Source organism: Emys orbicularis, chromosome 19, assembly GCF_028017835.1.
Source record: "Emys orbicularis isolate rEmyOrb1 chromosome 19, rEmyOrb1.hap1, whole genome shotgun sequence".
Classification (NCBI taxonomy): domain Eukaryota; kingdom Metazoa; phylum Chordata; order Testudines; family Emydidae; genus Emys; species Emys orbicularis.
Window position 1 is genome coordinate 9,199,438 of NC_088701.1, and position 15,323 is coordinate 9,214,760.

Here is a 15,323-nt window from a genome sequence, read left to right on the forward strand (position 1 = left end):
CATTTTTTGACAGTTACACCCAAGCCAGGAGCATCTACGGTACAAAACGTAACTCAAGCATCATCCCCAGCTCAGACGCAGGCCCCACAACAGAATCTTCAGTCTGTGCAAACAACTCATTCCTTTCCTTCTGTGACCCCTGACCTTATTGTCCAGCCTCCAGTAATGACAGTGGTGCCTCCTCAACCACCTGCACCTCCTCCCCCTCCTCCCCCACCTTCTGTTCCCCCAACCCCCACTCCCCAGCCCATTCAGGCACACCCACCTGTTATCCCAACAGCTGCATAGCCTGTGAAGGTGAGTAAACAGGGACTCTGTGGAGTTAATGAGTCAGGATTCTTTGTGTTCAATTTTCTCTCTAGAAGAGAGAAGATTTTTATTGGATGACTATTTTAAAACATTCACTGTGAAATCCCTTTCATCTTAGGGTTTAAAATTGCTTTACAGATTTTTACTGATTGGAGGGATGGGACTGAGACACACAGAAGTGAAGGGTGGGATTTTCAAGAGCACTTAGGAGAGTTAGGCTCCTAACTCCTCATTTGTCTTCGAAAATCCCACCTGAGGAGGCTTTGTCTTCACTACCCGCCGATCCGGCGGGTAGCAATCGGTTTATCGGGGATCGGCTTACCGCGTCTAGTGAAGACGCGGTAAAATCAATCCCTGATCGCTCTGCCGTCGACTCCGGAAATCCACCTCGGCAGGAGGCGGCAGCGGAGTCGGCGGCAGCGCGGCAGCGTTGCAGCGGTCGACTTTCCCGCGTCCTCACCGCTAGCTAAGCCGACCTAAAATACGCAACTTCAGCTACGGTATTCACGTAGCTGAAGTTGCGTATCTTAGGTCGGACCCCCGCTGTAGTGTAGACCTAGTACTTGTCCAAGGTCATACAGCAGGTCAAGGGCAGAACCATAGATTGATGATTAGGGTCCAGGAGTTCTGATTCTCAGTCCTCTTCTCTAACCACTAAGACCCTGCCTCACTTGTCCTTATCCATTAAAAGTAGAATCTGTTTTCCATAGATTGTTGACTGTAGCAAAGTCATTGAGTAGAACAGTATTTGCCCATCACAATTTCCACTAAACATTTAGCCAGCAGCCTTGTGTACTGGGGTTAATAGTGGTTTTTTTGAGGCTTTTCAAGGAAAAGAAAGCCATCTGGCTTGAAAAGCTGTGTCACTGTGGCTAAGCTATCCAAAAGTGACTAGTAATTTTGGGTGCCTCAATTTTTGGATGTGCAACATAACATTCTTTAAATTTACTATTCAAAAAGAGCTGAGTTCCCACCCAATAAAATTGGGCTCCTTTATTATGTCTCAAGTTGAGTACCTGAATCACTAGTTGCTTTTGAAAATTTTGGCATACATCTTCAGCAGATCAGATCCTGCTAACTAATATTTCTTATTTTGAGCAATGCCTTTTATATCATTGCATCAGTAAGATTGCCACTTCCTTTCTCCTGAGACATGGCACTTTTGTAAATGGCACCTGACAGCCACAGAAGTTCTTGACAGAGTTAGGTACCCAAGTTATATGACCCTTCAGTGGGAGTTGTCACCTGATTGCCTTAGGTACTTCTGAAAATCCCATCAAGCAACTCAGCCAAAATAATCCAAGATCTGGGCTTCTGTAAACACCGCACAAGCTGTAGAAATGAATCCTAAGAGGTTTACTTGACCCTAACATGGTTCTTAAGTAAAAGATTTTGAATACACCTCTACCCCGATATAACACGAATTCGGATATAACGCGGTAAAGCAGCGCTACTGGGGGGCGGGGCTGCGTGCTCCGGCGGATCAAAGCGAGTTCGATATAATGCGGTTTCACCTATAACGCAGTAAGATTTTTTTTGGCTCCCGAGGACAGCGTTATTTCGGGGTAGAGGTGTACTCATTTAACCATCCTCTTGACCTTTGCTAATATAATAAAGATAATTTGTAGTTTCACATTTTCTAGAGGGCTCAGTACAAACTGCTTCCAGCATGCATATTTATAGAAAGCTTTTTAACTTTTTAGTCCTATCTCACCTGAGTACTTAGTGGTTAGACTTTAATATACAACCAGAGGTGGATCCTGTGAATACAATAGTAACAAAAGAGCACAAGACTAAATAAAATATTATAATGCTGTTGTATTTGTTGTTTTACAGACAAAAAAAGGAGTGAAGAGGAAAGCAGACACCACAACGCCAACAACAATAGATGCAATCCACGAATCCTCCTCGCTGCCCACTGAACCCAAGTCTGCCAAGATGGGCCCCCGAAGGGAAAGCAGCCGGCCAGTGAAACCTCCAAAGAAGGATGTTCCGGACTCTCAGCAGCATGTGGTAGAAAAGAGTAACAGTAACAAAGTGTCTGAGCAGTTAAAGTATTGCAGTGGCATCATCAAAGAGATGTTTGCCAAGAAGCATGCTGCCTACGCATGGCCCTTCTACAAACCTGTGGACGTGGAAGCACTGGGACTGCATGATTATTGTGATATCATTAAACATCCCATGGATCTGAGCACAATCAAAGTAAGCTCAGTTTCACATAGCCAAAAAAAAAAAAAAAAATTGACTGTGCAGGAGGAATAGCTTCCCTGGGGAAATGCAGTCTGTTTGACATGCCAACTCCTGTATATGGGCGTACGTGTGCAGCTGCATGCTTAACATGGTGTGTTGTAGATATCCACCAAAAATGTGTGTGTTGCAAAAGAAAGGATTCTTCTCTGGGACTCTGTCTGAAATCAATTAACCATTCATTCTGTGTAACCTGAGAATTCTGGTAGGTGGAGTCTCTCATCTGTCCATAGTGTGCTACTCTTTAAGTGACAGGTCCTGAAAAGAAGACAGTCCTTTCCAGAATGGGTCTTAAAAAAAAAAAAAAAAATTGCCTGTGCATTTTTAAAAAGTAAATGTCCTCTACTATGGCCAGCCTACACTGAATACCCTTAGCCAAGATAATGGGCTCAATCAATCAGTACAGATTGCTGTAGTAGGGGAATTTTCTTTAAAAAACAAAAAAAAAGAAAAACCACCACCACATTGGCTATTCACCTTTAAAGGAAATGTTCTGCTTAATGTAAAGGACTATGTTTCCAGAGCATCTAAATCGAAGCCTTCTGCTGTGAGGACACAGCTAGCTCCCTCTCATGGAGTATTTGGGAGTTACTTATCCAAGAGAAGTAATTGGAAAGCAGTCCATATCTCTGCTGAAAATGTCAATTCATTGTTTGGAGCACTGTCATTTTATAACCTCATCATGGACATAGCTTTAAACTGCAGAATTCTTTGGTTGTATCAATTTAACTCTGAGCCCTAATATTCACACAACCCAGGTTTCTTTTTTAAAATACTTCAAGCAGAAGAAAGAGACAAATTTCTCTCTCCCCCACCCCCATATTGAGATTACTCTAGAACTTTGCCAGAATGAAGTGAATGAAGGAGTATAGTTTTTTTTCTTCAATTGAATAATTAAAAACTGTGCTGAAGATTGAGCTGGTACAATCGCCCCTTTTTCTGAATATGCATAATAACTTTGCACATTCTGTAGTATTCTCCAAATCTAACCAAAAAAAAAAAAAAAAAACAGCTAGGAAATTCTGAAAAACCACAAGTACAGAGAGGATCTGGATGGCTGAAGCATTGGTAATGGGATAACAAAGTTCTTTATTCCAGGTCACTGGTTGAAATTTAGTTCAAGTTGGTTGTGAGCAAAAATCATTGCCCATGACAACAGTTTTATGTTTATATGAAATGCATTGGTGGGTCTTGTTCCAGTTGCTGATGGTCAGGTGTCCACCTCTCAAAAAAACACCATCACTTTTGGCCTTGTTGTTGGCAGGCACAGCAGAGAGGCAAAGGATTGAATGAGCCATGGAGACAGAACTATCCTCACCTCTGGCTCCTTCAGACAAAAATTGAGGTATATAATGAGATGGTGTGGACAACTGTCGATAAATTGAGATCTGCACACATCAGGGCTTCACACCACTACATTCACTTCATAATAAAATGAGGTTGCTGTGCAGGGAGTTTATTTTAAGGCTTGTGTTTTTGTAATGCCCGACAGTCTCACTCTGGACTGACTAAGCCTGCACAGTTCAACTGCTTTGTTTCTTTAATCAAGCTCTATCTCTTCCCCGGGGGTGGGAATAAGATTCATCCTTAGATCCTTGGGGGATTTGTTCCCACACTACTCTCAAAAATCCTACATTGCCACAGCCAGTTGGATGTGGTTCCCTGTGTCTGACAGAAAAATGCCAAGCATGTTGCCTTCTTGAATGCTTCCAAGTTCCTGCTGACCTGAAGGAGGGATTATCCTGTGGTCCCAATTTCTAATTCCTCAAACTGTCACTGCTATCCTGGACTGACCCGACTTGCGGGATGTCTTTAACTGCTACTGACAGTTTGGGATTTCTCTTATAAGAAAGTGATACAAAGATTAAAAACTTGTTTGTTTAAAAAATAATTTCAGGTGTGTGTGTGAAGTTTTAGCGCATTGTTGTTGAAACAAAACCCTGCACTGTGATTGGTAATGATGTTCATGGGCATGGGGACCAGTAATCTAGTGGATTAGTTCCTTCATACTGTCCTTTGAATTGGTAGTCAGTGAAAGTGTCTGCCAGATGTGGGCAGTCGCGTTCTCCCATGTAGCTTGCAGCTGCCCGTTATTATGGATGGATGTTCTATGAAGGAATACCAGCTCCAGCATACAATGTTCCATTTTGGTCTCAGCAGTTTAGCTGCATTGTATGCTATTTCTGTAGTCGTCTTTTGGATGCACCTCCATGTTATAGTTCAGGATGGCTGTAATGTGCTCCATTTTATGTAAATCCAGTGCAGATCTCAGGTTTCTGGCAAGTTTCCAAAGCAATGCTCCATTTGGCAAAGGTTAGATATAGATGGAGATTAGGTGGAAGCCCAGAACTCTATGGCTGCCATAGATCCAAGATATTTCTTGTCCATTCAGTAACTTGTTTTGCTTGCTCTGTTGATAGTGGAGTTTTGTTTTCCCTTCTAGTCTAAACTGGAGAACCGGGAATACAGAGATGCTCAGGAATTTGCAGCAGATGTCCGATTGATGTTTTCCAATTGTTACAAATACAACCCTGCTGATCATGAGGTGGTAGCTATGGCACGGAAACTGCAGGTAAAGAAACTGCTTTGTTAGAGTGCTTTTCTGTTTTGAACTCGTACCTGAAACTTTATCATAACCTATACCCTAAACTTAAAAGTAAAATAAATTGAAGTACAGAAATATACCAGAATGGTACACTAAATTTTCAAAAACAAATCTTCCACATTGCAGTGTTAGCATGAACTGTAGTTGCTATACCAGCTTGAACAGACTGAACTGGTAACTTTTTTTTTCTTCTTCGAGTAGTGTCCCTATAGGCACTCCACTTCAGGTGTGCATGCATCCCTTGCATCTTTGATTGGAGGTTTTCAGTAGCAGTGCCTGTTAAGCCCATGCATGAACTCCAGACATCCTCGTTCCCTGTCCCAACTCTGAGTAGAGCTGTGTGGCAAACCTCCCTCAGCCTGAGAGAGTGTCTAGCATGCCTGCTTCTAGCATTGCCCTAAGCTTGCTTTAGGATCATCTAATTTTTAATTTCGTGTAATTATTCACTTCTACAAGTTGTATTTTATAATTTCTTTGCTTCATTTGAGGCGAGCTTTTTTCAGTGCTTCTCCTTCTCCCCGCCTGAGGGGTTCCCTGTGGGGTTTTTTGCCTTGTCGCCAGAGTATGCCAGGATCTCTGGGATTCAAGTACAGTCTCATATCTCAGGAATCTGTCCCACTGAGTGCTGGACATTGCCAGTACAATTACTGTTTGGGGTACAGTCATATCCCTCAAAAGCACAATACCTATTTAACTTTAAGATCAAAGCTAGAAAAAAAACAGGAGATTAAATTCAAGCTCCTCTACGATGGAGCACTCCCATCTTCGGATCCAGGCCACGATACTCCCCTGTACATCAGCCTTTGAGCGTAGTGCCTCATCAGCTTCTGCACCAGATTTCCCCACACCTTTTCAGGGAAAGATGTTGGAGGGTACCAAATAGGCACTTCAAAAGAGGAGTTCTAGTTCTCCTCATGAAGAGCCTATTTCAAAAAAGCCCCAGTGTCTTCAGAAATTGACTGTCAGAGACCTCAGGTCCCGGACTGAATACTGCTGAGGCTCCAGGCTCTGGTAATACTGGGAAGTCTTCTAAGACTCAGAGCCCTTCAAAGAGCCACAGTAACAACCATACATTGGTATCAAAGCTATACTCAGTACCACCTAAGCATGAACGCATTAGGAGAGACAATACATTCTCTGCTTCCAGAAGCGCTGTACCGACAGGCCATCCTGTGCTGCCTTTGGTTTCTAGACAAGTGATCCAGGGTCCCTTGTGCGTCCAAAGGAGTCGTCATCTTTGGTACCAATGACTTCTGCTAGACAGGACCCATCAAAGCAGGTCTCAACCTGGTACAGATTGTGGAACATTCCTCATTCTCAGCACAAATCCACCTGATACCACAAGAATTTAGGTATTCAAGAGACTTGTTTGTCTCAGAAGAGCCGAAGTCTCCCCTCTCAATGGGGAGTACCTGTTGATACTGATATCAACCGGGTCACCAGGATTAGATCTTTCCCTGGTGCCACCTGCTTCTCCAGTACTTTCTGAGCTAGGCAGAGCTCATCCTGTAGACAATAATGAGGACCTCTCTTCAGATTCCCAAATCTTTGTGCAAGGACCTGTCGGCATAGGGACATCTTCCCTAACACCTTTATGGAAAGAGAGGATCTAGGGGCAAGACAAATCTATGTCCCTTCTCATTGGTCTGAGCAGCATTGGATGCCATCTTCTGTGCTTAATGGCTTTCCTCAGTGGCTATATTAGAATCTTTGGGCCACCAATTAACGGTTTTCAAGAGCCTCATGCCTTTCTCATGGTGACCACTGGGAAGACCGTTGCTTCCAACTGCCAGAACGCATGCAGCTTGTACCTTTGTAACATAACATGCCAGGTTACATCTTTGCTGTGTCCAGGGATGGCTCAGGATAATTTATAGCCTGAAGAAGCACAATCTAGTGTCTTTCCCTCACTGAGTACTGGACTTACTCAGTTGGTGGAAGGACCCATCCAATGTTTGTGCAGGTGTTCCTTTCATCCAGCCTCATATCACCGTAACATTAGATGCAGCCATGGTGGGGTGCAGGGGCACACTTGGGGACGCTCACCATTCAGGGCAAATTGTCTGCCCAAGTGTCTCTTCTACACATCAACCTCCTGGAGCTGAGGGCAGTCAAAAATGCCTGTAGCTATTTCATTCCATTAATCAAAGGCAAATCCATCAAAGTCTTGACAGACAGCATAGCTTGCATGTTCTACGTCAGTTGTCAGGAGGAAAGGGGTGCAAGATTCCCCCCCCCCCCCCGTGCTGAAGCAATAAAGCTATAGAACTGATGTAATAACCAATCACGACCTTATTTCAGTCTCACCTTCCAGGTATATAAAACATGATGGGTGGCAATCTCAGCTGTCACTTCTCCCTAGATAACAATTGGGAGCTGGACTTATGGATCCGCAATTGCATTTTTCTGACCCTGGAGTTTCCAGAGGTGGACTTGTTTACTGCCACCACCAACAGGAAGTACAAGAAATTCTGCTCAAGAGGAGGGTGGACTCCTTTCCTCATTCCTTGGAAAAAAGGCCCCTTCTCCATGCATATCCTCCCACAGCTTTGATCTTGAGAGTGTTGAACAAGATCAGACAAGAAAAACCCAGGGCCATTTTAGTTATCCCATAGTGACCAAGTCAAGGGTGGTACCCTTAGCTGATTCGTCTTTGTTGTCTGGCATCTCCCCACTTGCTGTCTCAGGATTCCCGTTGGACTCTTCATCCCAACCTGGGAATTCTTCATCTCAGAGCTTGGTTCCTTGATGGTTCTTGGGGATAGCATCTTCCTATTCTGCAGAGGTATAACAGTGATGTTAAACAGCAGAAAGATATCTTGTGAAACATTTGCCTTCAGAAATGTAAGAGATTTCACCACTGTTGTACTGGGCAGCAGTTTTCACGTGTTCATTCTTCCCTCTTCGCTGTCCTTGACTACCTGTTGGAATTGAAAAAGTCAGGACTCTCCATGAGTTCAGTAAAGCTCATATGGCAGCCAAAATGACCTTTCATTGCTGTGTTGAGGGATTCTCAGTGCTTGCTCACTCCAGGACAGCAAAATTCATTAAGAGGTTGAACCTTTCCACTGAATAGAGCTCTCCCCTAAACTTAACTTGGTCCTTAATAGTCCCCTTTGAGCCAGTGGCTGCCTGTTCCCATCTTCACCTGGCCATGAAAACTGCTGTCTTGGTGGCTGTCACTTCTGCCAAAAGAGTTGGGGAAAGGGGGCTATAATCCCAGACCCTCCCTTTATAGTATTCTTCAGGGAGAAAGTTTCATTATGACCACATCATAGCCTTCTACTAAAGGTATATTTTGAATTCTGTATTAACCATTAATATTCCTGGATATTCATCTTCCAGTCTTCTTCCCAAAACCACACCAGACCACTGAAGATTTTTCCCTCCTCACTTTGGATGTCAGAAGAGCATTAGCCTTCTATCTGGACAGAACCCAACCATTTTGAAAGTCTCCCAGACAGTTTGTTTATAGACAGATCCAGAGGATCCACAATCTCCACTCAAAACTCTCAAGGTTCAGCCTCCTTCTGAAGTGCCTAGCCCATTCTACATGATCTCAGCATGCTTCTATAGCACTGCTGAAGGATATTTCATTGGCTGATATCTGAACAGTGGCAACCTGGTCTCCAAACACTAAGCTTTGATTCATGCTGCCAGATCAGATGCTGTATTTAACATTGCAGTTATAACTTCAGTGTTGGACTCAAATCCAAAGCTCCCTCCTGCTTCCAGGGATACTGCTCGGGAGTCACCTGAAATGGAGCACCTATAGGGACATTACTCGAAGAAGGAGAGGTTACTCACCTTGTGCAGTAACTGCACTTCTTCAAGATGTCTCTCTATGGGTGCCCCACTACCCACCCTCCTTTCTCTCTGGTTCAAAGTTTTGTCTCGCAGAAATCACAGTGGAAAAGGAACTGGGGGTAGTTTGCCCATGCAGCTCTATATCTCAGTACAGGGCATGAGGCCATCAGGAGTGCTTGTGTGAGACAAATGGGCACTGCTGCTGAAACTCTGATACAAACCTCCTGGGAGGCATCTGAAGTTGAGCATCCATAAGAGTGGTGGTGGTGGGGAAATATCTTGAAGAACTGTAGTTACCGCACAATGTGAGTAATCTCTCCTTGGTCTCTGTAACTGTGTACTTTGTTTACCACCCTTTAACTGAAGTGAAAACTTGTTTTGCTTCCCATCTTGTAAAGCCTCAGAAGCAAATAACTTTATAACTAACTTTGTCGTACTCAGTACTCTGTGTTGCCATCACAGTAATCCTTTATCAAAATTCAGTAATCCTTTGCGTCAGAGCCTTTCATTAAAATGTGCAACTCTCCACTCACTTCTGCAGTCTGTAGGGCTTTTTTAAATAGCAGTGTAGCTTACAGAAGGGAAGTGTTTCACTCAATATGGAAACTTCAGTATTCCATGAAAATGTCTGTTTACATTCGTATTCAGAGCAGCTGGAATGACTCTCCTAGTTCCAGTAGCCTGTGTAGGAACAGTCAATTATCTTTCAATAACTTCACACTCGTAACAGGAAGAAGATCCAGAATAAGAGCCCAAGGTTCCCACGGTGCTGTGCTCCCTTGTGCCATCTCATTTTTTATGCTGAAAACACACGTGCACACTCTGCATTGGGCATTTTGGCATGTAGTTTGTGGATATTGCTCGGCTTAGAACAGAATATTGAAGGCCTCCTATAACTATCATGAAAGCTACTCCATTGTATTGCCCTGTACACCATACTATATTGGTATACTTGGATGTTCTGCTTAATCTAGCCTTTTCAGTGAAGACCAGATCCATCCAGACTGACAGCTTGTCAGGATGGCTTTTTAAAGGGAATTATATTTGGCTGCAACTTAACTCATCATCTTGCTCCTGCATCTCCCCTCCCTTGGAGATGATCTTATATTGGAGAATTGTCAGGCACTTATTGATGTAAATGTGAACCGGAAACATGTAAAGTTTTCACCTTCCTTCCAAGAGGAGAAGAAACCTGAAAGCACTTTGCCCATTCATCAGGTCTTGAAGCATTTTGTAAGGGTTGGATTACAAACTATCTTCGGAAATATGTAGGCAAGCTACCCAAGGGAAAACTGAGGAGTTCCTCCTGAAGTGAGCCAAAGTACTTCTCTCCAAGATATGCTTTGAGAGACTAATCTCTTTTGGTAGATAATATTCAAGGAGGTAGGAGCCATCGGGTGGTCATATGAAGATTTGGCTATTCAGCTGGAAGTTTCACATCTTTTTTCCATTTTAGAGCAGTTTAATCAGTTCTTTCTGCTTTCCAACCCCAGATATTGGGTTTTAAATTCCAACAGATCTCTTTTAGGCTATGCACTTTGAGGACAGGAGAATTATACAGTTACTATTGTCCTAGGGATGTGTACTGCTATATATTCTCAGACACTAGGTTTCACTGTTCTACTTTTTCAATGCTGGTTGCTCTTTTATGTTTCGACTCCAAAGGCACTATGGGTGGCTATTTTGTGGCTTCTTTGCTGCAATTGTGGGACTGTTTAAAGACATAATTAGCCTGAGCTTTCACAGCCCTAAAAAGCTGCTTCTGATCCATGTATGCAGAGTTGTTGTAGTTGTGTTGGTCCCAGGATATTAGAGACAATATGGGAGAGGTAATGTCTTTTATTGGACCAACCTTCTGTTGGTAAGGGAGACAAGCTTTCACAGAGCTCTTCTTCAGGTTAAGAGAGACAGTGGTATTTGGTAGCAGCTGTCTTGTGCAGGCTAGGCATATGTGTTGTGCTGTAACCAAAGCTACCTAGTGAAACCACTGTTTCTCCTAATGATGTCCTAAATAACAGCGTTGTTTCTTTCACAGTTCACACACTGGTTCTGTTGGTGAAGGAGTTCTCCTTGAATACATTATTTAAGCTTCATGTTTTTGAATGACCTGATGAGAACCCAATGAATTGCACTCCTTAGTTAAGGCAGCCAGTGGTGACGTGGCAGATGTGGTCCTCATGGTACAGTGTCATGCATAAATAGCAGTGTTTTGCTGGATCCTGCCTACCAAATACATTTCAGATAAATTTTAAAACTCAGCCCCTTCCCCTTGCTACTTTAACCTCCATTTTTGCACCCTCTTCTCCTATATATACCTTCCATTGCTGGTTTTCACAGCTTTTCCCAAGCAACAGCAGAGTGAGACTGGCTTCTCTGATACTGAAATTCTAGTCAATTTCTGAATAGCTGCACTGACACTGACCAGTCTTAATTTTGCTCAGCTCTGTTTTTGAAAGCCTTAATCAGCAAGAAGTACAGGGTGAAATCCTGGCCCTATTGAAGGCAGAGGCAAGATTCCTATTGATTTCAGTGGGACCAGGATTTCATCCACACACTAGACCTGTCTGCAGACTTAAGAAGGCAGGTCTGCACATTGGGAAGCTTTCTTCCCAGCCATTAAAGAGTGAAAACTTGCTTTTGTTTTTTAAAATGAAAGGTTAAATGCCGCAGAAATTGTTGGCTTATATGCAGGGAATTTTTCCTATATGCCATTTTTTAATGTTTGTTTCATATTCCTCATGAATCTAAATTCCTATCACTTTTGCTGCTGTGTGCTGCATTTACTCAAGCTATATATATATGTCCTTCTATTCCTGTGTGGCTTTGGATAAAGAATCCTGCACTGTAGCTCAAAGGAGCATTAGATCTTTTGACTGCATCATCACACTGTGTGTGACCTCTCAAGTTTCTGCTCAGTGCATCATAACTGTCTAGCTACAGCAATGCTCAAAGCCACACTCTGAATTTCCATACTACTGAGTGATCTGCTTAGCATTTTACACAGCATGTTAGTTTTTAAAATCATTGTTAAAATTGTTAAAAGGAGAGAGATATGTTTTAAGGAGGAACTGAGGGATTCACCACAGAGAGCCTGCAAGCATCAATGATGCTGGTATATGTGGCAGGAAGCACTTGGCTAGCACAAGGGAATTTAAATTACAGCTCACAGTTCTAAACATCAGGGCTTCGGTATATGGGTGCTGTACCAGGCTGCAGGCTATTACTACATGGAGATCACTGTTCTCCTTCCTCCCTGCCTCCTATAGTAATTTATTTGAAATCCTGGCCTCCCAGTCTCAGCATTCTGGGCATTTTCGCATTAATTGTGTCCTCTAACTTTGCTTAGGAGAATGAGACTAAATTATGAAGATGTGAAAAGTTAGATGCATGGAACTCCTCCTTTCAGGCTTTGAAGTGATGTTAGGGATCCATGTTAAATCATCTGTATCAGATCTCTACCCAGTCTTCACTGTACAATACTGCATAGATGGATCCAACGATTGCATGACAAGGTCTTGGGCCAATCTGAAGGTCATTTTGTGCCCAGCCTTCTAGTATAGCACTAGAAGTGAGCAGTTTTAAGCCTGCTGACTGTCCTATTGTATAACAGAGGAGTGAAAGGCTGGTCTTTTTCCACTGAGTGCCTGCAACTTCAGAATGTTCTTCCCTCTGATATGCACCAAAATATATCAATGACATCCTTCCGGGCAAGATTTTAAAATAGTTTCCTGCTTTGTTTGCATTTTTATGGGGGTTTAATTTATTGCTGAATGGTGGGTTACAAGGGTTTCCTATTCACCAACTTCTGGAAACTTCTTAATTTGGATTCTGGTTTTTTTGAGCAGAGCTCAATCCTTTGTTTTAAGTGAAGAAAAAATTGGTTGTACCTCACTTGTCTATAGGCTTTTTGTCTGGAGAACTTTTTGAGCACTGTCAGTTTGACTACTGTTCTACTTGGAGCAGGTTCACAAAGACAAGAAGTATTGATAGGCTGGTGATCATAACTGTCTGATTCCATGCAAGGAAGTCTTCCATGTTGTTTTCGTTTGTTTGTTTGCATTACTTTAGCACGTAGAGGCCTGAACTGAGATTGTGGAACCCATACTTACAGGAACCCATAAGGATTCTCGTCCATGTCAGAGACAGTGGGATCAGTCCTGGGATCAGTCCCACCCCTTCTCCTGTATGGACCACTAGGGTCTTTGGGCAGCGTATCCGCAGCAATTTTCTAGACCTCTGGCTCCACTGCACCAGGAAACTAGTCTCAAACATTCTCCTCCACCAAACCCCCAACACCAGAAGACCTTTGAGGGACAGGAGGCTAGGGTGGACAACAAGGCTACCCCTCAAACCCCTGTTTAATTTTTGTCTCTGGATGAAGTAGTCCTGTTTCCATCACTATCGATGGTTGAGCTTTTTTGCTGATTACAGGATCTTGTGAAGAGGATGGTGGACACCCCCTTGATACCTCTTGAGGAGGTTAAAGACACACAATGCAAGCTCCTTTGTAGCCAGTGACACCTACCCAGGTTGCGTTACCCAATAATGACGAGCTCATGGATCCAGCAAAGGCTGTGTGGAAAATTTATGGCACTATACTGGCAACTTGTAAATGGACAGATAAAAAATATTGTTACCCCAAGACTCAGGATTTTTGTTTTGCCATCCTCCAACTAATTCCCATGTGTTGGATGCCGTAAACGAGCCAGGTAAACAGCATTATTCCAGATCTGCCTCTTATGACAAGGACCAGAAAAGGATAGACCTTTTTGGGTGAAAGGCGTACTCATCCGCGACCCTTCAATTTTGGATCACAAATTATCAGGCAGACATGGCTAAGTATGATGTCACAAGAGTTACAGCAAGTTTGCAACCTTTATTGAACATCTTCCACAAGAGCATAGAGAGCACTTTCAGGCTATCATTAAGGGCAGTTATTAGCCAGAACCCCTCTCCCAGCATTCTTGAATGCTGCAGACACTGCCACTAGATCCATCTCCACAGCAATTGTCATGCACAGGGTGTCGTGGCTCCAGCTGTTGGGGTTCGTGAGAGAGGTACAAAATGCAGTTGAGGACCTCCTGTTTGATCAGAAGCTCTTCTCAGGAATACAGACGAGTCCCTGCACACGCTGAAGAACTCCAGGGCTATGGTGAGGTTTCTGGTATATGTACTCCTACAAAAAAGAGGAGATTTAGTGGGTCTCAAACTGCCCAAAGATCATACCCAACACAATTCTCTGGATTTCACAGAACCTGCTAGAAAGAGACTGAGATTTCGGAGGGAAAAGTTTCCCACCCGCCTTCAGCAAGTACCCAGTCATCTTTGAAATAGCTATTTTGACAGGATGGTCAAGGGCTCAACTCCTCCCTCACCTCTAGTTTGCAAGCTGCGACCTTTTGCCCACCTCCACACTTTTGGAGACTGCCTTTCCCATTTCCAGCAGACACAAGTGTCATGGAGGTTATAACATTGGACTCCACCATCCACTTTGTCCCTTCCTCCCTTCCACATCCTCTTCAGGGACTCCTCTAACAAGACTATACTGAGCCAAGAAGTACACTCCCTCCTTTGTTTAGTTGTACCAGCCCCGCCCTGGTGCAGCAGCGGTTAATCCTTTGCTTTGGGCTGAGGAGGCGGCCATGCTCCCTCAGCTCTGCTGGGCATGCTCCAGCGGGAGACAGGGTATAAAAGGAAGCAGAGCTGCTCAGTCTGGGCTGACCGCTGGCGAGGAAGGAAGTGCACTGCTGGCTCCTGTCTGAGGACCGCCTGCACTCCAGGATTCAGAGGCCAGTCAGACAAAGACAACCCCCCAGGCTCAGGATGCCACAGAGAGTGGAGAGACCGTGGGGACCCAGAGACGGCAAACTGCAGAGAATTGAGTAGGAAGTGACCCAGGGAAACTTGGCAGGGAATCAGTTGTAGAACCAGACTAGCTCGGCGTGTTTCGGTAGGATCCCCGGTGAGCTGGTGGTGGGCAACCCCACCACCAACAGGGCCCTGGGTTGGGACCCAGTGGAGAGGGAGGGCCCGGGTCCCCCTACCCTGGCCACCACTCACCCCAGCGTGTGGCCCAGCTCACCTGTACTATTGACTCTGGCCGCTAGGCCGCGCTGCCCTGGCAGCAAGGGCCGAGCTATTGACTCTGGCCGCTAGGCCGTGCTGCCTCAAGACCAAGGACAGTCCTACAGACCCAGCCACAGGGCTGTAAAGCAGCTCTCCCCCACCCCCAAAGGGTGACTGGATGTACCAGCCCTGCGACAAGGAGCAGTAGACCTCACAGGGGAAGGAGTTTTACTCAAGGTATACTTTTGTATCACGTCTCAAAAAAGTTCCAGATGGTGGCTCTGGCAGC

The 15,323-nt window shown here is 44.2% G+C and overlaps 1 protein-coding gene across 1 annotated transcript in view; it reads left to right on the forward strand.

Annotated features, from left to right (window-relative positions):
• Positions 1–2,106: 2,106 nt before the first annotated feature.
• Positions 2,107–15,323, forward strand: part of LOC135891978 (bromodomain-containing protein 4-like) — a gene marked incomplete at its 5' end in the record, with an annotated part of 84,241 nt that continues 71,024 nt past the window's right edge. The window contains 3 exons of the mRNA XM_065419659.1: positions 2,107–2,511; positions 3,821–3,901; positions 5,000–5,128. Coding sequence (XP_065275731.1) covers positions 2,107–2,511; positions 3,821–3,901; positions 5,000–5,128 — 615 coding nt within the window. The remainder of the gene's footprint in view (positions 2,512–3,820; positions 3,902–4,999; positions 5,129–15,323) is intronic.